The sequence below is a fragment of the Pygocentrus nattereri genome, chromosome 20, assembly GCF_015220715.1.
Source record: "Pygocentrus nattereri isolate fPygNat1 chromosome 20, fPygNat1.pri, whole genome shotgun sequence".
In the NCBI taxonomy this organism is placed as follows: Eukaryota; Metazoa; Chordata; class Actinopteri; order Characiformes; family Serrasalmidae; genus Pygocentrus; species Pygocentrus nattereri.
Genome location: NC_051230.1, coordinates 10,968,447 through 10,990,715, shown reverse-complemented (window position 1 = coordinate 10,990,715; position 22,269 = coordinate 10,968,447). Strand labels below are relative to the sequence as shown.

The window sequence follows — 22,269 nt, the reverse complement described above, 5'->3', positions numbered from 1 at the left end:
CCTCTCAGTGTTACGCTTCACTGTGCCCCCTGGTTAGGGCATTATTGTTGTGATATAAGACAGTGTGTTTGTGTGTACATGAGTGTATCTGGCTCAGCATAACCTTTTGTTCTGTACTTATCTCAGACGTGTTTACACTCTCTTGCTTGAGGCACGCTGTGTTAAATACTGCTCTACCTCTACCACCCTACTCTCTTTCCACCTCTTCCCTCCTCCTGCCCATAGTAAGATGAAAATGCATTTTGAAGTGCCACCTGGAGAATCAGGGCAGCTGATACCACAGAAAGACTTCAGATTTCCATATTTTAATGAACCCGTCCCAATCCCTCTCACTGCTCCTCTGTCGGCTCAGTGCCAGAAAAGGGCACGTAGCGGTTTGAAAATAAATTGGTGCGGGCCTAGAAAAAAATCAAACCACACCTGTATTGTATGTCTTATGTGGGACCTTTTTCCTCCATTTAGACCAATTTATGTTCACTCATCCTTAAAGGAATAGTTTGAGAAGTCAGATGTGCACAGTTCCCCATATGTAGCCGGTTAGTCAATGTGTTTGGTGTTTAAACTTTGCACTGGAGTTAGTCTAATGTGGCTAGCAAGCAGTAGAGGCTTATGATCTGCCCATTACCATTGTGCAAACTGCAAGATGGCTGATAAACTATAAAACCTGTTTTTAGCTATGTGGTGCTCTTTTGTATTTTTTTAGACAACAGTAAGTGATGTCCACATCCACATAACTAAGGAGCCCCTTTGGGGACATCCTGTATAAATGAAAATAATGTGTGGCCCCAACTTAATAGGGCATGGGAACAAGATCATTAAGTCATGGACATGGCTTATTAAGGCATAGGAATGAGATCCTAATGCGTGGCCATGACTTACTAAGGCATGATCTCATTCCCATGCCTTACTAAGTGGTGGCCACAACTTAATTAGCTCATTCTCATGACTTACTAAGTCATGGCCACACATTTGGATCTCGTTCCCACTCGTTACTAAGGCATGGCCGCTCATTATTTTTATTTATATGGGATGTTGCTTATGGCTCTATACATAAGCAAGTATGTTTAAGATTACTTAGCAACTGAGTGAGGATTAGAGATAAGTGTGTGATGATTTAGGCATGCAGTTTGCACAAAGCTAATTGGTAAACTTCCATTACATTGTCTACATAAAGCTAAAAAAGCAAATTATGAGGGGAAAATTGCGTAAATTAGATATTTGCGGACTTTTTCCTTTAAGTTTGTCTCTGTACAAATGCTGTATTTTGTAGTTCTCTGTTAGCGTTGATGTGTTCTGATGTATTTATGATCTCTGGGTAACTCAGGAGTGCTACAGGGGAGGCCTGGCATGAGATCATGCTGTCGTGCCTGAGTCACCGTGTATGCGATGAGCGCTCGGGCACTCAGGGGAAGGAGTGTGGCAGTGACTTCGCCTACTTCTACTTTGTCTCCTTCATCTTCCTCTGTTCCTTCCTGGTTAGTGCTCTCTGTCAATTACTTTGGCTTATTATTAACATTATTATTTGGTTTGTTATTTGATTTTCTCTCTGTGTCTATTAAATTATGTATCTGCCATTTATACTTCCATTTTGCATCTTGTTTGAAACTTCTCTGTGTACAGGGTCTGAAAATGATAAAAAAAAAACAAAAAAAAAACAAGTTTACTGAGGTGCTGGGGTCTTGATTTTACCACATAACCATCCCTGCTGTTTCAGATCTGTTTTATTTTCCATGGAAACTAAAAGTCTCAGAAAAATGGTTCTTCTTCTAGGCTTTAATTTCTAAAAGTTAATGTGCAATGAGTGTCTCTTCAGGCAGTGTTGAAGTTGCACTTTTAACACTGACCTAAAAGCATTTGTGCTGCATCTCTATTAGTGGTTTACATTAATCTTGGTGCTGGACCAGCAGGTCCTGGCCTGAAAGACCAACTCCTGTCTTTATTGTCTCTTGTGACTCTGTGTTCTGCAGATGCTGAACCTGTTTGTGGCTGTGATCATGGATAATTTTGAATACCTGACACGAGACTCCTCCATCCTTGGTCCGCACCACTTGGACGAGTTCATCCGTGTGTGGGCTGAGTACGACCCAGCCGCTTGGTATGCTTCAACCCCCGCAATCCCCCGCCCCAGGCGATTATTTTTGATTCTCTAAAATAACCAATAACATAGTCTGGCAGTGGTACAGAAAGCAAGGGTCTGTCCGTGTGGGCTGAAAAGCCTCTGCAGTTCTCAGGTTAGAGCGTGCAGATTTATTTAAGCATTGTTTCCTTCCTCTGTCTTCTTCTGTGAGATAATGTGTGAAGGAACTGTTTTCCTTTAAGTATTTATAGGTGCCCTGCTCATACACTACCTGACTGGATGCCTGTGGGTTCGAAGAGTACCCATACATGTCTAATGAAGTCCACTGCCTATGCTAATGTACTCTCTAAGCTGTCCTTATACGTGTGTCATGTCTTGCTTGTTTTCTCCGCAGCGGACGGATTTCCTATAAGGATATGTACAATTTGTTGCGAATTATCTCACCCCCTCTTGGCTTAGGGAAGAACTGCCCTAATAGGGTAGCATACAAGGTTTGCAACCCCAGAAACTTCCTCCACCTTTGTGGGCTCTGTGCGCCACTGCCCAGAGACCCAAACTGAATGGCTGTGCACTAAATGACTTGCCTATACACAAGCACTTGCCCTTTCAGACTTGACTGGCTTATGGTTAATGATGCTGATTGGGAAACAAAGCTTTCAAAGCCACAAAGTTTTTGTATATAATGTTGTATGAAGTACATACTCATACATACTTACTATTAAGCTAATACTGTAAATCAGTGTATGTATGCAAGTACTGAGCCCATCTATTTTATGACATTAGATGCATGATACACATGCATAGCTGAGAACACAATGATGTAGCAATAAATCCAGATAAGTGCTAAGTTTAATGGAAGGCCTGGCATTGAAACCTTTGTTTCCAAGCACTTGAACGAGGAAACCCCACCTGATGTCTCTCAGCATGCAGAAGCAGACATCCTCCAAACAATGCGGCCATTCTGTCACCATCCACACCATGTGTGAACCTCACTCTGCTCCATTCCATTTCTTCCATCAGGGATCAACTCCTATCCCTTCAGACCTCTGACCTTTAGGATCCATCTTTGTCCCTGCCTGGGCAAGGATGGCATCCCTGTCCATGACACTCTTGGAAATCTAAATAACGCAGATTTCTGTTTTTGTTGTTTGTTTTGTTTTCTCTTCTTCATTTTGTCCTTGTTTTCTTTTTTTTTCTTTTTATTTCATTTCCTCCCCTTTGTTCCTCTTCCCGTCTCTCTAACTCCCCATCCTTGTCTTTTATTTTGGGTTTTTTGCTTTCTCTACACTGTGAAGTGGCCGTATCAAGTACCGCGATATGTATGAGATGCTGCTCCACATGTCCCCACCTTTAGGTTTGGGAAAGAAATGTCCGCCACGAGTCGCCTACAAGGTAGCTTGACTTCGCCTGCCCAACTTCCCACCTCCCCCACTTCTGCTCGCCCTGTCTTCCCATTGGCTTATCCTTCAGCCAATCTCTGTGCTATGCAATGTTTCCTGCCCCTTGTTTCCTTGTTTTTTCTTTTTTTTCCTTTCTTTTTTTTTTGCCCGCTCTCTGATCTTTCTGGTGTGGCCCTTCTTCTTCTTACTCCTTTTCTTGGACAACTGCGCCCCTTCACTACCTGGTGATCACAGTATTACAGTTTAGTAAAATGGTAGTTTGAATTAGTGATGTTTAAGAGAACCCTAAGCCCCATACTTGGTCTGTTTTGCTTTCAAAGCTGTCTCCTTTCACATTTATTCAAATACGTCTTTACACTGCATTGTTTGTGCACCATATAAGCAGTTCAAAGCAAGCAATTTCGATTACCAATTCATGTTATGCAATAGATGTTTACTAAAAATGAGTAACTTTAAACCATCCCCTCACAATGGTGTGCCTTATTGGTGTTTGATTGCTGTTGGTTGAACCATTCCAGACAAAATATATTTTGTAGGTATGGTCCTTCTTTTTAGTGGCCCCACATTTAGCTTAGCAAACTTGTTGTTAATTATTAACCTCTTAACCTAGAGTAGACTTGTGCCCCTAACAGCTGTTCCCTCTCATTCTTCTTTGTTGTGGAGCAGTGCATATATGCCTATGTGTGTTGCCTAAGTCGCTTTCAACCCTGAGAGCTTTACTGTCTCTCTATCTCTCTCTCTTTCTCTCCTTATCTTGCTCGTGCTCACTGTCTCTCATCCACCATGTTCTCTGCTCTCTCTTCTCTCTTCTCTTTCTTGTTTGTTCCGTGCTCTTTTCCCCGGCTGAGTGTGTGAGCGCCTGGCTGTGTGTGACAGTCCCCTTCCTTTTCTCCATTCTGACTTTTTTTCTTTATGTCTCTGCACTGCTACTGCAAGTGGATGTATGCTCTTTTAGTTCAGGGGAGCTCAACTCTTCACAGCCATACTATTAAACCATACAGCTAGTTGTTCAGGAACCCAACAGTGGTTTGGACTGAATTGGCAAGAAGTGATATGCACATGTCTTAGAACAGAGCTTTAATGCAGTATTTTGTCTTAGAAAATAGAGCCTGGCCGATATATCATTTGATTGCTAAAATCTTATATTAAAGGAGCACTGTATGATTCTGGAGAATGACTGTTGATATTTGAACTCACCAGCAAAAGAAACACAACCCTCCCTTCAGTGCTCTTCAGAAACTCTACCCCCAAGTTGTGGACATGCATTGTCGAGGACAACATCCCTTTTATGATCTTTGTGACCATAAAACCTTTTGCTAAACTTGCACACGCAAATACTATGATATAACATTAGAGTGAACAACAACACAGCAAGAAATGTAGCAATGGTAGAGGGGTAGCAAACTGTCACCACAGTTTCTGCTGTGAAGCTAACCAGTTGCTATCACATATTAGCAAACGTTACAAAAAATACCACAAAAAAAAAATCTTAGTGATGCTGAAGTCAGCTTCTTCTTCACCAGCTTCTTGTTGGAATATTCCCATTCCCTTAAATTGTGCCCTCATGCTGTGCGGTCACTGTTTGGGGAGGGCTGTCATGTTCACTGGGTGGGACTTACGTGAATGTGCGGCTGTCCCGGCTATGAAAACAAAAAAACAGAGAAACTCGGATTACAGCACATGCAGAGGGGTCGTGACTTCATTCTCTGCTCAGGATGCCATAACTCCACTATGTCTTTACATAGAAAATAGTTGTTTACTGCTATATTAACGTTTAAAATGTCAAATGTAATACCTTTAAGGTTACACTGAAAAAAAATATATAAACTACTTGTTTTATATTCCAATGATCATGCAGCTATGATATAAGGGACATTTGTAGTTTATGCTTAAAATAATAAAATTGTCATTGCTTTTAAACCTAAACCCAGGCATGAAGATCATTTTTAACACAAACCTTTATGTGAAGAGAACTGTTGAAAAATAAGAGAGAAGTAATAGAAACCAACAAAAACACTAAAATTGCTATTATTGTTGCATATGGGCTCATAGACTGTCCAGTTCTGACATACATAAAGCTTTTTCTGTTAATGGATCGCCATTTTCTTTACAGTATGATCGGTTATAAGTTTACAAGTTTATAAATGTCCCTTTCATTTTTTGCATGATACTAGATAGGAATAGCAACAAAATGTCAAAATGAAGAACCATTCAAAGAGGAGAGGCTGGGCAGCTCCCACCCCCATGTCCACTGTTGGTCCGAAGAATGTGTTTAAGGCAATCATTTAGATTTGTGCTACACCATGTTGTAGTCCATAAAGCTGAGAACATTTCAACTCAACGTGTCACCCTGCCACTGAGTTGTTTGCTGCTGGCCACCAAATTGCAACTGCAAATCATATGCCTGTCACTCTTTCACCTGCTAATGTCAATGTACAATGAGAACTGACAATCCTATCAGTTGGTTCAGCACAGTTTGGCTAAAGCTATTGGTGTCTGTTCACATTTTGAGTGTGTATATCAGTTATCAGAAATTTTAGCTTCTTAACATTGTCCTTGCTTGAATTAGTGAAAGAATTTTCATATCGGTCGGGCCCTATTAGAAAGGACTGTCCCAGCTTGGAATTTTTCCAGATCTCCAGCATATTGTGTTACTACATTAGAAGTCAGCAGAGTGGAGCTCCTGTGACCTGTTGAGGCACCCTCATAGTTATGTGTACATGCTTTTCTCCACTCTCCTGTCAGTGTCAGTCTCTCACCGACGCACTTTGGTTGCAGACTGTAGCCTATAGAAGTGAATGTGACTGTTTGAATACTGTTATGTCTCCGTATTTGTACACTGTCGTTTCGGCCAAAACATTTTGTGTGCTTCAAACTGAGAGGATACATAGTGGAAAACTGCAGCTTAGCCCTGTGTGGCCCTCTGAGTGAGAAAACAAAATTTACAGCTAGACTCTCACAAGCACACAGATGGTTTTGGCCAGGGGCGTCTTGCTGGCCTGGGTTGCTATTTTTTTTTAAGTTACTGCAGAATGGTGTTGCGTTTCTAACGGCCCTCCTGACTCTCCTCAGCGTCTGGTGAAGATGAACATGCCCATTGCCGACGACAACACGGTGCACTTCACCTCCACACTCATGGCCCTGATCCGCACTGCTTTGGAGATCAAGCTGGCCTCAGGTCAGTCACATGACCTTTCTTCTGTCCGAGCATGCGGTCTACTATATAGGGCTGTAACTAACGATTATTTCTATAATCACTTAATCTATCAACTATTATTCAATAATAGTTTAATTAAACCATTGTGCTGCAGTCATTCAAAGTTCTGTCAGAGCAAGTTGATGAGAAGCCTGGCTACTTCCTATTTACCCTGTTATATCAAAAGCATGACTGCAAAACAGCAGAGGGCATCCACTAGTGAGTCCTGAATGGGGGTGAATGGAGCTAAGCTACTAAAAACAAACAGCTAAAATAGCTTCTAATCACGTCCCCAGAACTTCCCTTTAATTTTAGAAAGTAGAAGCTTGTATTTCATTAAATAGCAAAGAAAATCTGTATGTTTCCTTTTTTCTATAGCAAAGGTTTTGGGCAGCGGGATGCGCTGGTTGGTTGGTAAGCGGAGCAGTATCCAATATGCTGTCGTCTGTCCTCCACCAACATGTAAACGCAGCAAAACAGACACAAATCAACTCAGGATGAGCTTTTTAATTAGTTGAATTAGATGTTTAAAGCACTGAAAATTTCTGCTGTGATAAAGTGAACTGAAGAAAAGGCCCTGTTGATATTAATGATTAGCTGTGACAGAGTTGTAGAGACATATGCAGACTTGATTTTGTTCCCTTCATTGAGTGTTAGTGGTGTGCTTAGTGCCATGTGTCCCATCAGGACTCATTAGAGAGGTGTGAGAGTGTGTGTGTGTGGTGTGTGTGTGTTTGTATGTGTGTGTGTGTGTGCGCGCAAGTACCGTCTGCTGAATCACAGTGGACTGCCTGATGGCTTTTCAATGCTTGACTGCGCAGTCCTTTTCACTGCCTCGGAGGAACACTGTACCTGCTCATCCCCAAAAAATACTGAGGAAATTCCATTAGAAATGTGTATTGTTTGTACATTAACTTGAGTTCCAATGAAGACCCATAAAGAATGTATTTTTGATAAGGTTTTGGATTTCTGCCAGGTCAAAGAATATGCTATAATATAGAATGAACTTCACTTGATGTACCAATGATGACTGAGCTGTTTCGACAGCTGAATCACCATCAACCAAACTGCCTTCAGGTCTCTGGGAGAGATTTGAGAATGATACCACCAGATACACAAATAATTGTGTCATGACCCAAAAACCTGGGATGAAGCATTGTTCCATTCTATGTGATTCCAAGCTGCATTATAATTTGGTTATCTGTAAGAGATAGTTTTTAATGTGCCTCTCTGGGAGCTGAGCACCTTCTCTGTGGCTGTTCTCTGTAGGAATGGTGGCCCAGCGTCTTTGTGATGCCGAGCTGAAGAAGGAGCTGGCTACCGTCTGGCCAAACCTGTCCCAGAAGACCATGGACCTGCTGGTGACTCCCCACAAACGTAAGCACCACTTACCATCAACTACACATGCAATTAAAAAGTGAAGTGAATTGACTTGAACAGAAAGCTGTGCTTCTATTGCCATCTAGTGGTCAGAATCAGATTGTTTTTTCTGTCACCCTTTTAACCATATGACCCTCCCAGTAGGCTGTAGAAGTCCTTGTGTGTCTGAATAGCCAGGACAAAGATGTACATTTGATTTATGAATCTTGGTTAACTTATTTATGATGCATTACTGTTTCCTGCAGCCAATGAGTTGACAGTTGGGAAAGTCTATGCTGCTCTCATGATCTTTGACTACTACAAGCAGAACAGAGCCAAGAGACTACAGATGCAGCAGCAGCAGGCCAAAGAGCAGACAGGACCTGGCCAACAGGTGAGATACCACACATACCCACCTCTGACCCTAATAGCTACTCCTGAGTTGCAAAATGTGACCAAGCAAACACATCTGAGCAGCATGAAAAAGAAGGAAATGTTCACTTTCGTTGCTTTTCCTGTTAGCAATGTCAACAGTGAACATATAGTGCAGTGACTCCAAATGCAGTTTGTCTCTATTTCAGTTATATTTTACTGCTGCAGAGCAGTTGCTAATTTCCTCTTCAGTACACAAATTTGGACACACCTACTCGTAGTTTCTCTATTTTTAGTATTTTCCACATTCTAGAATAATAGTAAAGAAATCAAAACTATGAAACAGAGACTAAACAATATTTTAAACAAATCTAAATATATCTATTTTAAATTATTTTAGAAATGAGCTCCCTTTTGCCTTGGTGCAGCTTTATATACTCTTGGATAATCTTAGATAATCACTCAATCCTAACTATATGCCAGTGTCCACAAGAGTAAGAGATAAATGTGTGCATTATAAACAATCGCTTGCTCATTTTCATGCAGAAGCAGTGAAGCAGCTTCTGCTTTGGACAGTGTCAGAATGGTACCGGCCACATTATTGTGTATTAGAGTTTCTTTCTCCTCTTTCTCTGAATAGAATAAAGTCAGAGCTCTCCTGGAGCCCATCCTGCCTTTGACACCCATGCAGGAGAAGACCAAGAGCACAGTTGACAGCCAGCCTCACAAACCCAGCTCTACCACTCTTAACAACGGACGTACACTGTAGGCTCTAATCACTGCACATCCACATACTCAGACATGCATAAAAAAGTGCAAAGAGAATGCATAGATTGTTTCGCAAACTGTTTATAAAGCTTAGACTTGATTTCTTGATGTCAATTTTGGTTTTCTTGAAGTACATATTTAAATCATTATTACCCTTTTTATTTTCTGTTATGAAGTAAATCTAGCCATGATAACGCCATCAAAGCATCCTCATCCTGGGTGTCAGAGAAAACCAAAGAGGTTCATAGATCAAAGAGACGACCGATCTCGAGAGGCCAGTCAGAGGACATCTCAAATGCAAACACTGCCCAGGTATTCTGTCTTAAACAGTTATCCCTCAGTCCTTAGAGTTACAGACTAATTTGGTTTTATTTCAATTGTGTGAGTTTGTGTGTGTGTGTGTTTGTGGCAGGTGTCAGTAGAGATGAGGAAGATGGAGAACAGTGCCAACACAGTAGCACCTGCTGGTTTAGATGGTCAAGGGCGTGCAGTGTCCATGCCCAAACTCAATGCAGAGATGCAGGTACCCTGCTAGATTGAGGATTTTCTCCTTTTTTGCATTAAAATACTCCATACTCCAAAACTATTTTTTACCTTAACTTGGCATAATGTTTAGGCCTAAGGTCAAAATCTTAAGCTCCTGTGCAGAGAGTTGAGAAAGCATTCTCCTACCTGATTCTCCCAGTGTATGGACTCAGCAGGAAGCATAATTCTCTCGTTACCTGATATAAGGCAATATTGATGTATTGTTGCACAAAAGTGCTTTGGTTTAACAGTGCAGTTCTAATGAATATGGGATAGTTGGGCTTTGGAGGGCAGGGAGAAAAGTACAGCATAACGTGATTAGTCTTTGGAAGGCTGCCAGCTATGTGGCCTGTATTGACTTTATGCTCAAGCTAAGAGATGGAAAGTGGGCAGTGGATTATCTTCCTGCTCAGACTAAGAGATGAAAATTGGACAGTAGGTACTCAAGATCAGAGGGTCCATTTAATGGCATTAGATCCATTCCTGCACTATTCATTTTTCTTTCTTTTCATTTTGATTGTCATTTGGTCACTGTGGTTTTAATCCTTTTATCAAGTTAAAATGGATTATTTATCAGGCTAACCTTCAGATTGAAGCAAATATTACTTTGAGCTAAAGTTTCCCGTCATGAAGGATGATCATTCCTTCCTAAATGACTCATAGTCATAGTGCTGTGGTCCTATGCACCTTTAAAATTGTTCTTCAAAGGTTTATATATATATATATATATATATATTCCAATGAAGTTGGGACATTTTGTAAAACATAAATAAAAACAGAGTACAATGATTTGCAAATCCTGTTCAACCTATATTCAATTGAATACACTACAAAGACAAGATATTTAATGTTCAAATGGATAAACTTATAATGGATATAAACTTAAATATTCACGCATTTTGAATTTGATGCCTGCAACACATTCCAAAGAAGTTGGGACAGGGGCATGTTTACCACTGTGTTACATCACCTTTCCATTTAACAACACTCAATAAGCGTTTGGGAACTGAGGACACTAATTGTTAAAGCTTTGTAGGTGGAATTCTTTCCCATTCTTGCTTGATGTATAACTTCATTTGCTCAACAGTCCGGGATCGTCGTTGTAGTATTTTTCAATGGGAGACACATTTTCAATGGGAGACAGGTCTGGACTGCAGGCAGGCAAGTCTAGTACCCGCACTCTTTTACAATGAAGCCACGCTGTTGTAACATGTGCAGAATGAGGCTTGGCATTGTCTTGCTGACATAAGCAGGGACGTCCCTGAAAAAGACGTTGCTTGGATGGCAGCACATGTTGCTCCAAAACCTGTATGTAACTTTCAGCATTAATGGTGCCTTCACAGATGTTCAAGTTACCCATGCCAAAGGCACTAACACACCCCCATAACATCAGAGATGCTGGCTTTTGGACTTTGCACTGATAACAATCCGGGCAGTCCTTTTCCTCTTTGGCCCAGAGGACACGAGGTCCATGATTTCCAAAAACAATTTGAAATGTGGACTCGTCAGACCACAAGACACTTTGCGTCAGTCCATCTCAGATGAGCTCAGGCCCAGAGAAGCCGGTGGCGTTTCTAGGTGTTGTTGATATATGGTTTTCGCTTTGCATGGCAGAGTTTTAACTTGCACTTGTAGATGGAGCGACGAACTGTGTTCACTGACAGTGGTTTTCTGAAGTGTTCCTGAGCCCATGTGGTAATATCCGTTACAGAATGATGTCAGTTTTTAATCCAGTGCTGCCTGAGGGATTTCTCCAGATTCTCTGAATCTTTTGATGATATTATGGACTGTAGATGATGAAATCCCTAAATTCCTTGCAATTGCACGTTGAGAAACGTTGTTCTTAAACTGTTGGACTATTTGCTCACAGAGTTGTTCACAAAGTGGTGAACCTCCCCCCATCCTTGCTTGTGAACGACTGAGCCTTTCAGGGATGCTCCCTTTATACCCAATCATGACACTCACCTGTTTCCAATTAACCTGTTCACCTGTAGAATGTTCCAAACAGGTGTTTTTTGAGCATTCTTCAACTTTCCCAGTCTTTTGTTGCCCCTGTCCCAACTTCTTTGGAACATGTTGCAGGCATCAAATTCAAAATGAGTGAATATTTGCAAAAAACAATAAAGTTTATCCGTTTGAACATTAAATATCTTGTCTTTGTAGTGTATTCAATTGAATATAGGTTGAAAAGGATTTGCAAATCATCGTATTCTGTTTTTATTTATGTTTTACACAATGTCCCAACTTCACTGGAATTGGGGTTGTATGTGTATGATGTGTATGTATGTATGTGTATATATATATATATATATATATATATATATATATATATATATATATATATGTATATATATATATATATATATATATATGCCATTTTTGGTACTATGTATCTTTTTTCTGAGATTTTAAGTGATCAGTGTTTCACATGTAGTGCTTTAGCATTTATACCAAGATTTTAATGATAAGAAAGTGGAGAAATAATCCTGCGTCTTGGTTAACTGTGGCAAACTCACATTTTAGCTGCAGCATATGAGGATTTTACCGATTTAACCAGTGATATTCAAACATGATTAAGAGGCTCTCATTGGCCACTCTCTCTGCCAAGATTCCAGTGCAAACCATCAATGTGAGAGCTTGATTATGATCTGCCTTCCGACACCCGACACCCATACCACACGTCTGCGGTGTGATGAGATGATATAACAGTTTCAAAATGTTGGGGTTTCTCCTGTTTCACACCCAAATTAGATTCCCACCCAGAGCCAAACCTCAGGAAAGTGCTTGGCAGGCTGATAATAACCATTAACTTTGGACTGTGAAGTTTCAGCATCTGCTCGTATATCTAAAATCCCTCTGATTCCATCCGGGGAAACCCCTCACCCAATCTAGCTCTGGCCTCAGTCCAGGCCTGCAGTTTGGTTTACAATGACAAAAGCTCCACAGCCTCACACAGCTCCACAGCCTCCACAGGACCTGGTGTTGGTGGTGAACAAAAAAGCAGCAATAAAACATTAGCACTGGGGTACCCAATCTCAGTCCTGAGGACCCCTTTAGACAGCTTTGCATCTACCTGACCCAGCACATGAAGAGCTTGTTAATTGGGTAGTGAGTTAAGTCAAGCCTGCTTGATGAATGAAAGGCAAAACAATGTTTATAGTGTGGAGTCCACAGGACATAGCAGAATCTCTGCTTTAGTCCAAGGGGTTTATTCTGAAGCAATAAATTTCATTCACTACAAACAATGAAGTGAGTGTGGGCATAAGAGTAAGGTTATTCAGTCTGTTTTTCAATATTACATCCATTAAAAACTTTATTGAATCATTTACATTAAGATAGATTACTTAACATATATAATGTTAGTTTTATTAAATTAATTTCACTCGATAACATGATTTAAAGTAAGTAATGTCTTGAAATAGGTTGAATATTTTTACTACTTCTTTTACTAATCTTATAATTATCTCAGTATGTGTAATATTATATAGACATTATGAGTGCCAAAGTTTGTAGACACTTGCTCATTCAACATTTCTTCTAAAGTCCCAGGTATTAATAGAGAGTTTGTCCCCCCTTTGTCCCCCTGCTGCTGTAACAAACTCTTCTGGGAAGGCGTTATACCAGAATTTGCTGCATTACTGTGAGCATTTGATTGTATTCAGCCACAAGAGCAGATGCTGCTTCAAATCACCCCAAAACTGTTGGACGCTCCAGAGCATCCAATTCTATTGGAAGGGCTTTCCTATGGAGATTATATGAGCTTTCTGTGTGCACACCTGTGTCAGCAATGGGCACACCTTAAAATAGCTGAAATCACTAGTTAGAAGGGGCATCTGTGTCAGCTCATCACAAAACTTTAGAAACTGTAGTCTTGCATGTGACATCTATGTGTCAGGTTATAGTTGTATAATGAACAAATAATTTCTTCTTCTTCTTCCCTCTGATGCTGTCCTCCATGGCACTGACAGAGAAGTCATTCTCGCCACTCTCCCGGAACTTTACTAGCAGTATGTATTATTTTGAATCCTAATTATTTTGCAGTCAAGAATACTGAGAACATGCTTAATAGCTTCACACAACCTATTACTATAATTTAAGTATCACTGGGTGCTATTTAAAACATAAGCTTAAATTATAAATAGTGTTTTACCCCGTTATTAGTAGGGGTTAGGTTGTCTGAGTAGGTTGTCTGTTGTTAAACAAGGCATCAAAGAGACTGAGTAGGTATGGTGTCTCAGTGGATCCCTTACCTTTAATCATTCCAGCTGACTCTCAAACACAACAACCACTTAAACACAGCAGCTGATAGCAATATGTGTTTAATGCTAAGTCCAAAGTGCAGGTCATGGCTAAAATGAATCTGCTTTATAGCAGGCTTGTGCAGGTGTCCTAGAGATAACACCCTTGTGACTGACCTTTAATACTTTTATATTGTATTTTGCCTTGAGTGTCACTCTAATAAGTATTTCTAGCATGCGACTGACTTTAAACCTACCTAGGTTTTTAGACAGGGAGATAAGGCCTCTTTGCAAATATGGTCAAATATGGCTCGTCAGCAGAGGGCAGCATTGAGGCACTCAGAACTGATCTTGCTCTAAAATACGGTTATAGTGTCATTCAGAGAATAGTTTATTTAACAGTTATAATACCAGGTATCACTATCAGGCTAACAGCAAAAATGCTGGATCAGATGTTGGAGCAAAAAAAAAAAGAATCTGGTCCAGTTCTGTAACAAATCAAGCTTGAATTAGCACCGTCTCACACTGTGTGATGTGATATTGTTATTTGTGTATCTCTTCTGGTGGGGTAGTAGACTGTGCTAACAGCTCATTTTAAAGCTTAGTAGTTTATAAGGATAATCTGACCCGTACTGGACAAGGAAAAAGTGGGTAACTGTAGTTATTTATAAATATTTCCTGTGTTCTTCCCACAGCCTATTCCTGACTCACCTATGAGGCGCTCTGCATCCACATTTGCACCACAGCGCCCTCCAGAGGTTAACTTAAACGAATACACTCTGGAGAAGCCTGTTCAGGAGCGACCACACCACCATCATCATCATCACCGCTGCCACCACCGCAGAGACAGAGAGAAAAAGCAGAGGTCACTGGACAGGTCACCCAGTGGCCAGCCTCCTAGCATTGGCGGTCAGTGAAGACATGCATCCAGGCACACACAAACTCACACCCACATACAGGCTCAAAACATGATCCTCTTAAGTCGGTTAGCACTGGTAAGTAATGTCTCATAATTTGTGTATTATAATTGGATGTCTTGACATCACAAGCAGTTTAAATGAATAATTCACCACTTTAAACCATTATTTAGCCAGGGAGTTTGCTTTGAGAGCATAGTGTCATTGAAGATGGTGTAAGAGATTCCATGTTGGGAGAATTTCAATAGTAGATCCTTGAGGGCTCTGCATGTGACCAGATATTCAGTGGTCCAGAGAGATTGGGAGGGTCATACAAAATATAACACATTACATATATTTCTTTTACACAGGGGAGAAGCTATATACACCCAGATTAGATATTAACTGCAAAAGCAGGCTAGCTCTCTGACATATCGAGAGAATTAGAAGACCCATATGAATGCCTGTCAGATGTGGCAAGTTAAGTTTGCCCAGTGGTGCGGTATCTTCTCAAAAAAACTTTCTGAAGGTCCTTATTAAATGAGCATAAACACATTTGGGCTATTTACTCTGATATCAGTTGCTTAAAAAAGGCTGATTTAGCATAGTCTTAGCTACTTCAAGGTCCTAGCAAGATGATGGGCTAGATATGATTGGCTAAATTTGGTCTATCCAATAACCTTCAATGTTACAGCATATTATAAGAGCTCCTCTCAGTGGTGATTACATTAAATATTGTTTGCATCGTGCACGATGCAAATTCCAGCAAGGATCATTTTTATCTGACACATGGAACAAATGAATAATTTCTGAGAGTGAGATGGGACACTTAAAACGATGGTGAAATAGGAGACAGGAAATATGAGGTATCTGGTCACTCTAGCTTTACAACTGTTTGAAACATCTCATTACCATCTTTTCAATTCCATTCAGTGTAGGTTGTATATTGCTTTTTATAACTTTGTCACAAAATAGCTTTACATGGATTGGACCAGAGAGAGTTTTAGTGTTTAGGTGCAGACATTAGAGTTGAACAGGTGGAGTTGTTAGAGAAGATATGTATTTTCTGGAATCAGTTTCTCTGAGGAATTTCTGCTGTGCCAGTGAGTACAGAATGAAATGAGTTCTAGCAAGAGCTGGTACAGCTCAGTCTATACCGCTGTGCACTTGTTCTGCAGATTTCAGCCATAGCTCACATGTGCTGGAGATCAGTGCAGCTTCTCCCCAGCATCAGCAGTAGGATCTGCAGCAAGAGCCTTAACATGCAGCTGGCATCCATTACCCAGATAAAAGGGGCTGACAGACATGCTGCAGACCCAGTGACCTGCTAATTTATGGCCACCTCTCAGCAGGCCGACCATGCACACTGGGGAAAAATGTCAGAACTCACAGAAAAAAGGATAGAACAAGAACCACGGTCTGCTGTGTCAAGAATGTGGAATTCTGGAGGGGAGGTGGGGCTAGGAGGATCAGCGCTTCCGTACATGTTGTAGTTCCCTTTTGATCCAGACTGATCAGTCAGTGCTGCAGGCTTTTACTCCTGTTTTTTTTTTTTTTTTTTTTAAATTGAAGCAAGTGGTTGTAAGAATCATAACTAAATTTAATTGATCTTCATCTAAATCATTTTAACGTAATCAGCTGTAGATGTATTGATTGAGTGGTATTGCCTAGCATGCAGTTGTCTCTAAATTAACTTAATATAGCTAAACTACAGTCTTGTAGGTCCTGATCTCAAGCCAATGAATAAAAATGCTACATGAGTCTTTTTTTTAGGAACAAATGTCAACCATCTCCAAAATGGTAACATCAAAGGAGAAGGGGAAAAAACATACTTTAGACGTTTTTCCAAGTCATTTTGGCCATTTCTTTTGGTCCATTCTTCATGTAAAGATCAACAGGCATTTTCAAATTATATGAAAAAAAAAAAGACAAAAATGAAGATACAAGGTTTTCTTCCAACAGCAGCGGTTTACAAGAATAGTAGTTTGCATTTGCAGTGAGAAATTCTGGTTTATAGCACAGTGAGAAATAAGAGGTTCATATCTTTATGGTTCTTTGGTTAAAGGGTTTTAAACTGTGGATATTTCCATGCCTTGTAAATAAAGAAATATCTATTATTACCAAGGAATCTGTGGTTGATGTCCTTGCCAGTTTATTCAGGCTAAAGTAAACACTGAATATATAAGTAGTAACAAGAGATTGAGATTTTTGTTTTACTGATTTCCATGCTTTGATTTTTTTCCTTGAACTGCTCAAATTTTGGGCTCGTTCTCAGGCACAGGAGCCGACCTCGGGGGAACCCTCTCGTCTCGGGAGAGGGGGCATGATCGAGGCCGTTCCCACGAGAGGAAGCACCATTCATCCACGGCGGAGAAGCAGCGCTACTACTCATGTGACCGCTACGGCAGCCGGGAGCACTGCCCTGCCAAGCCTGCCCCTGCCAGCTGCGCCACCTCTCCTGGAGAGGCTCAGGAGACCACCTTCAGCAAGCAGGTGGGATGAGGGAGGCAGCTAGTCAGGAGGTCTACTCTGAGCTGGACTCTAGAGATGCAGTTTATGATCAGTAATAGTTATGTGTGGGTACTGAGTCAGTGGATTGAGATTGAGGCAGTATTAGGGCATATTGATTGTATTCTTTTGCTAAGGATATTATTAAACATATAGAACTGATAGCCGGGTGATTAATAGTCTATGAGTTTAACGTTTTTACTGTTTGCCAAATGAAACTCACTCTCTGTTCTCTTTGCCCTTAGTGCAACCACTCATGGCCTTTCACTCTTTCTACTCTTTTCTTCTTCTTCACCATTTCTCTGTGCATTTTGTCTGTCTTTCCTTTCTTTTTTCTCACTATCCTGTTGGCTCTGTCCTTTGGTCCTCTTTGTCTTTTGTGTACATGTACTGTGTCTCCCTTCTGTTCCTTTCTTTTCCTTTCCTTTCCTTTCCTTTCCTTTCCTTTCCTTTCCTGTCCTTCCCTGTCCTTCCCTGTCCTTTCCCGTCCTTTCCTGTCCTGTCTTGTCCTGTCCTGTCCTTTCCTTTCCTTGTCTTTTCCTTTCCATGGACCTGTTCCTCTCCTTAACCTTTTTTGTACATGTTACCCTCATCATTTTTATTGTTTTGATTTGCTTGTTCAATTTTCACCTAGGGCAGTGGTTGGGTTAAAGGGAGCCCGGTGTTGTTGAGCTCAGGGGCAAGCACGCCCAGCCGTGGGCGCAGGCAGTTGCCCCAGACACCCCTGACCCCGCGTCCTGCGGTGGCGTACAGGACCGCCAACTCCTCCCCTGTGTCCTTCATGGGCACCCAGGCTACTCTGCCTGCCCCCCCAATCCCCGGCAGGCTGAGCCGTGGGTTTTCCGAGCACAACGCCCTCCTGCAGTGTGGCTCTGGCCCCAGCTCGCCCTCCCCTGTCACCCGGATCAGCTCCGAGCCCTTCCTGGGCCCACTGGACACCCGCTGCAACCTCTGGCCCCAGGCCTCCAGCCTTTTCGAGGAGCCTGCAGGCCGCTCACCCTGGACAGCAGGGCAGCAGATAGTCACCCTCCCTCCCCTGCCCCAGCAGCAGCAGCAGCCCCATGGGCTACCTAACGGGTACCACTACGTCCTGGGTGTACCCAGCAGCGAAAGGGCCCCACCCTACTACCCAGAAGCAGAGGAGGACGAATGGTGCTAGTATGGCTTTAACACATATACACACTCAGAAATACACATATACACACAGATCCTCTGCTGATGATGATTTTTTGTGTTTTTTTTCCGTTTCTTGTCAAATTTCGATGAGTTTTATCATCTGTTGTTTCATGGACAATGTATATCACTTATATGTGGACATTCTTTTGCTTTTAAATTTGCAAGGGAGGGAAAACAGAGGCTACATGTACATTATACAGAGAAAAAGAACGTACCAGACTGCTTTTCTTTTCCTTGTATTCAAATCTATCCAAATAGGCCCGATGGGGTTCTTAAATTCTGATAGATCATGATGTTTGAGATACAGGGGTTATTTCTCCTAACTCCTCACGTTTCTAAGAGAAAACACAGTCTAAGTGATGTCAAAAAAATGAGCATAGTCTGTGTTTTAGAAGGCAGAGTTCTGCAGGGCTCTGGCCAGCTGTTCAATGAGCTGTGTCTGCAAATGCCCTCCAAAATGCAAAATCCCATGAAAAATGATACTGTCTGGGATTTCCACATGTAACTTATAGTGCTGAAAAACTCTAGCAGACACGTTGCTAAGGCAACATTATCTGCTTTGTGCATTTCCCTTTCTCTGACAAACTGGACCATGCCTGTAGGCTGTGTGACCCACACACATTACACACTCATGCATACATTTATTTTACACTGTCCATGAAGGTGATGAATGTTGTTTTGCTGCTGATGACCATTCCTAGCACATATCACTGTGTGTGACAATGTTGAGGATATGGCAAAATATGAAATGTAATTTCTTTTGTATCAAACTGTTGTAGATCTTTTATCTATTCATTATGTGCGTTTTTTTGTATTATATTGTAAAGATATTATGGTGTTTTACGTAAATTGCTTACAGTTTCACCATCCTGTCAGGTCTACCGTTTCTTACAGACTGCTCCAGACGTTCTTACAAAGTGCCTAACCTTTTGAATATATCGTAGTAATGATGCGACCTCAGACTTTTTTAATGCATCAACACGTATGAGAGAGGGGACTGAGTAAGCTAGGGGCTACCTGGAACTACAAGGTGTTATGACTGTAGGCCTTAATCGGGAAGCAAAAGAAACCGTACCTTCAGTTTCGAATTAGGTTTTGAATGAAAATGACAGTATGATTGTGTTCATTTATTTCCTCATTTTCTAGTAGGGCTTTTGTTTCTTTTCATACATTTTAGAACATGGAATGGGGGAGGGGTACAAGCTTAGTTCAAAATCAAAATACTAGTTAGGGCAAAATACGAACACTAAGGTAGTTGTATATCAGTCCAGAGCGGACCACATAACCACACAGTTACACAATTGCATGATTTTAAAAATGACTGAGCTGGCGAAGGTGATGAACACTTCCCCTTCTGGTGAAGAAGCTCAGCTGTGACAGCATTGTTAGATATTTGCCTTATCTTATCTAATGGTACATAAAGACAGGAATGAGGAGACTGCAGGAAAAGCCGGAGTGACATTCACTCTCAAAGATAAAGGTTCCTTAATGGTTCTTGCCTAGGACATTTGGTTTTGGGAGAAATCTTTAATTTGTATAGAACGTTTACATTGTGTGTAAATTCTTTGAACTTTGAAAAGGGCCACTCTGGGCAGAATGAGAACTATAACCATTGCGATATCTGCTTTAAACATGCCTACTGGCTTCCAACTGTAGTGCCACAGTAGACCAGTTAGTGATTTTTTTTTTGGGTTTGAAGAGACCAAAAAATCCTCTTCAGATGATGATCTTGAAGGTGGGAGGAATGTTTAAAAAACATATAGTACTTCGGGGTGGATAATGCAGATTGAAGCCTTGAAGTTTCTTGAAAGTTGATCATCACATCTGTATTTTTCAGATTAGATTTCTTTATGCAGTGGGAAAGATTCCGAGTGTTTGAGGTATTTTGCACAATGCATTGAAACGTGAGAACACTGATGCATGAAAACACAAAAAGGAGACAAAATCATGCATTCTGTCAAGCTTGTGAGGTTGAAGGACACAGTGCTGTGCTACTTAGTGAGAGTTCTTCACACTTGCCCTCATTTACTATAGCATCCTCTGAAGAACCCTTCGTGCCACGTTTATTTTTCAGAGTGTAGCTGAGCATGAGAAACAGAGTTAGTGTGATGGGCTTGTCTGTGTTTAGGTAAAAGTTTTCCATCCATGCCACTGAATCAGGTACTTCCCCTGAGATCCCCTCCATCCAGCATTTTCACAACTACCCTAACCGCCCTGCTGTTGGCTGTATAGCCTTTCAGCTAGCTTGCTTTCATCCTGCCCATAACACAAGAGGAATATTTAGCCATGATGATTGCTGAATGGAGAAGCAGTATCAGTGTTGGAAGCTGCCTGAGACAAAAATGAAAAAAAATTAAAAGCCCTGCAAATGGGATCTTGTGTCTTGGAGAAGAGAAAGTGAGTCAGAGTGGCTTTAGGATACCTGAGCTGACCGAAACTCAATTACAGCAAATCTCACATCGCAGTGTCTGAGCGCCACCACTTTCTTTTGTAGCACTGCAGATCTAACTTGGTGTCCATTTAGCGGCTTAGCATGCAGTAAGCAATGGGGGGATAGTAAGAGGATAGGGACTGTAATGCCTCAGCCATTCTAATGGCAGGACTTTACTGAAAGAGAGGACTTTTTGACTTTTGTTTAAGTAGGGCTATGCAACAAGAAGACACTTTTGACAAATAAAATAGACAAAAGAAAAAAAAAATCAACACTTCATTCATTCTGTAGCTTTACTTGCTGGGATGTCCAGATTCAGCCTTCCGCATGATTGTGACCAAATCTTTTCTATAAAAAAAAGGATTAAAAAAAATGTATGAAAAAGTATATTTTAGAATGCATAAAGGCACAATGATGAAACAAGCAGTAACATCTTTAAGAAAAAAACTGCAATCTTACGTATCTGCATGCATCAGTTACCCACTTACATCGTAAAAGACAAGCAGGTGTTTTAAAAAGAGAAGCAGAACAGTGGATATTTTTATATGTGCACTCTTACGCGGGAGAGTGCTTCATTTAAAGGCCGTACTAAAACTGTTCCGATGACTCCGAGTTGTCACTTTGTTCATGTAGAAGTGTGGAACAACTTCTTTGCACTCCTGATACATCCACTGTCCTTTGGCATGTCGCCATCGTGGCTTCAAATCGTACTTCATATATACTCCACCTAATCCATAACTGCAGATTTGTTATTATTTGAGGGGAGAAAAGTCACCTTCAACCCCTAAAACTTTCATAGTTTGTTGCCAAACTGAATTGCTCCAAGTCCTTTCTGCACATCTAGTTTAATGTGGCTGTTCTCCTTGGGAAAAAAACGTAATGTTTGCATGGTCTGACAATGTATGTGCATGTTGAACTACACATTGTTTATCTTCGTACCTTTTTGATACACTATATTCTTTCTGTTCAGATTTTTAAATGACCTTTGATATGAATTAGGGGGTTTGTTGAGGGGAAAAAAGGAAAAAAAAAACTTTCTATAAACACAGTATTGAACATTGTGGACAGCTCCTTCCACAGGACGGAGCTGGAACACCCTTTATCTGGATTCTGCGACTGACTTGTTTGTTGCCTGATTTCTGTTCTATGGCCAGACTTTGAATTCTGCAGTTGTTTCTACCTTAACATTTTGTATGAAGCAAAGTCCTTGAATTAAAAAAAAAAAAAGAAATCAGACTTTTGTGGAGTCTCCTTTAATGTGTCATATTCAATATTAGTGTTTTTATACTGTGCTTGAAGGTTTATCTAAATGAAGGTCTTGTA

General features: G+C 40.9%; 1 protein-coding gene across 23 annotated transcripts in view; it reads left to right on the top strand.

Annotated features, from left to right (window-relative positions):
* cacna1ba (calcium channel, voltage-dependent, N type, alpha 1B subunit, a) overlaps window positions 1-22,058 on the top strand; it is a 169,758-nt gene extending 147,700 nt beyond the window's left edge. For 15 of the 23 annotated variants that reach the window (XM_017691221.2, XM_037531401.1, XM_017691210.2 and 12 more), the window contains 13 exons: window positions 1,325-1,475; window positions 1,968-2,095; window positions 3,373-3,469; window positions 6,550-6,655; window positions 7,943-8,050; window positions 8,299-8,426; window positions 9,045-9,169; window positions 9,349-9,484; window positions 9,585-9,695; window positions 13,666-13,704; window positions 14,631-14,844; window positions 17,107-17,324; window positions 17,974-22,058. In XM_017691221.2, coding sequence (XP_017546710.1) covers window positions 1,325-1,475; window positions 1,968-2,095; window positions 3,373-3,469; window positions 6,550-6,655; window positions 7,943-8,050; window positions 8,299-8,426; window positions 9,045-9,169; window positions 9,349-9,484; window positions 9,585-9,695; window positions 13,666-13,704; window positions 14,631-14,844; window positions 17,107-17,324; window positions 17,974-18,498 — 2,086 coding nt within the window. In that variant the 3' untranslated portion in view covers window positions 18,499-22,058. Of the gene's footprint in view, window positions 1-1,324; window positions 1,476-1,967; window positions 2,096-2,471; window positions 2,569-3,372; window positions 3,470-6,549; window positions 6,656-7,942; window positions 8,051-8,298; window positions 8,427-9,044; window positions 9,170-9,348; window positions 9,485-9,584; window positions 9,696-13,665; window positions 13,705-14,630; window positions 14,845-17,106; window positions 17,325-17,973 lie in introns of all 23 variants that reach the window. The other 8 variants (XM_017691225.2, XM_037531415.1, XM_037531412.1 and 5 more) reach the window with 3 other exon arrangements.
* The last annotated feature ends 211 nt before the right edge of the window (window positions 22,059-22,269 follow it).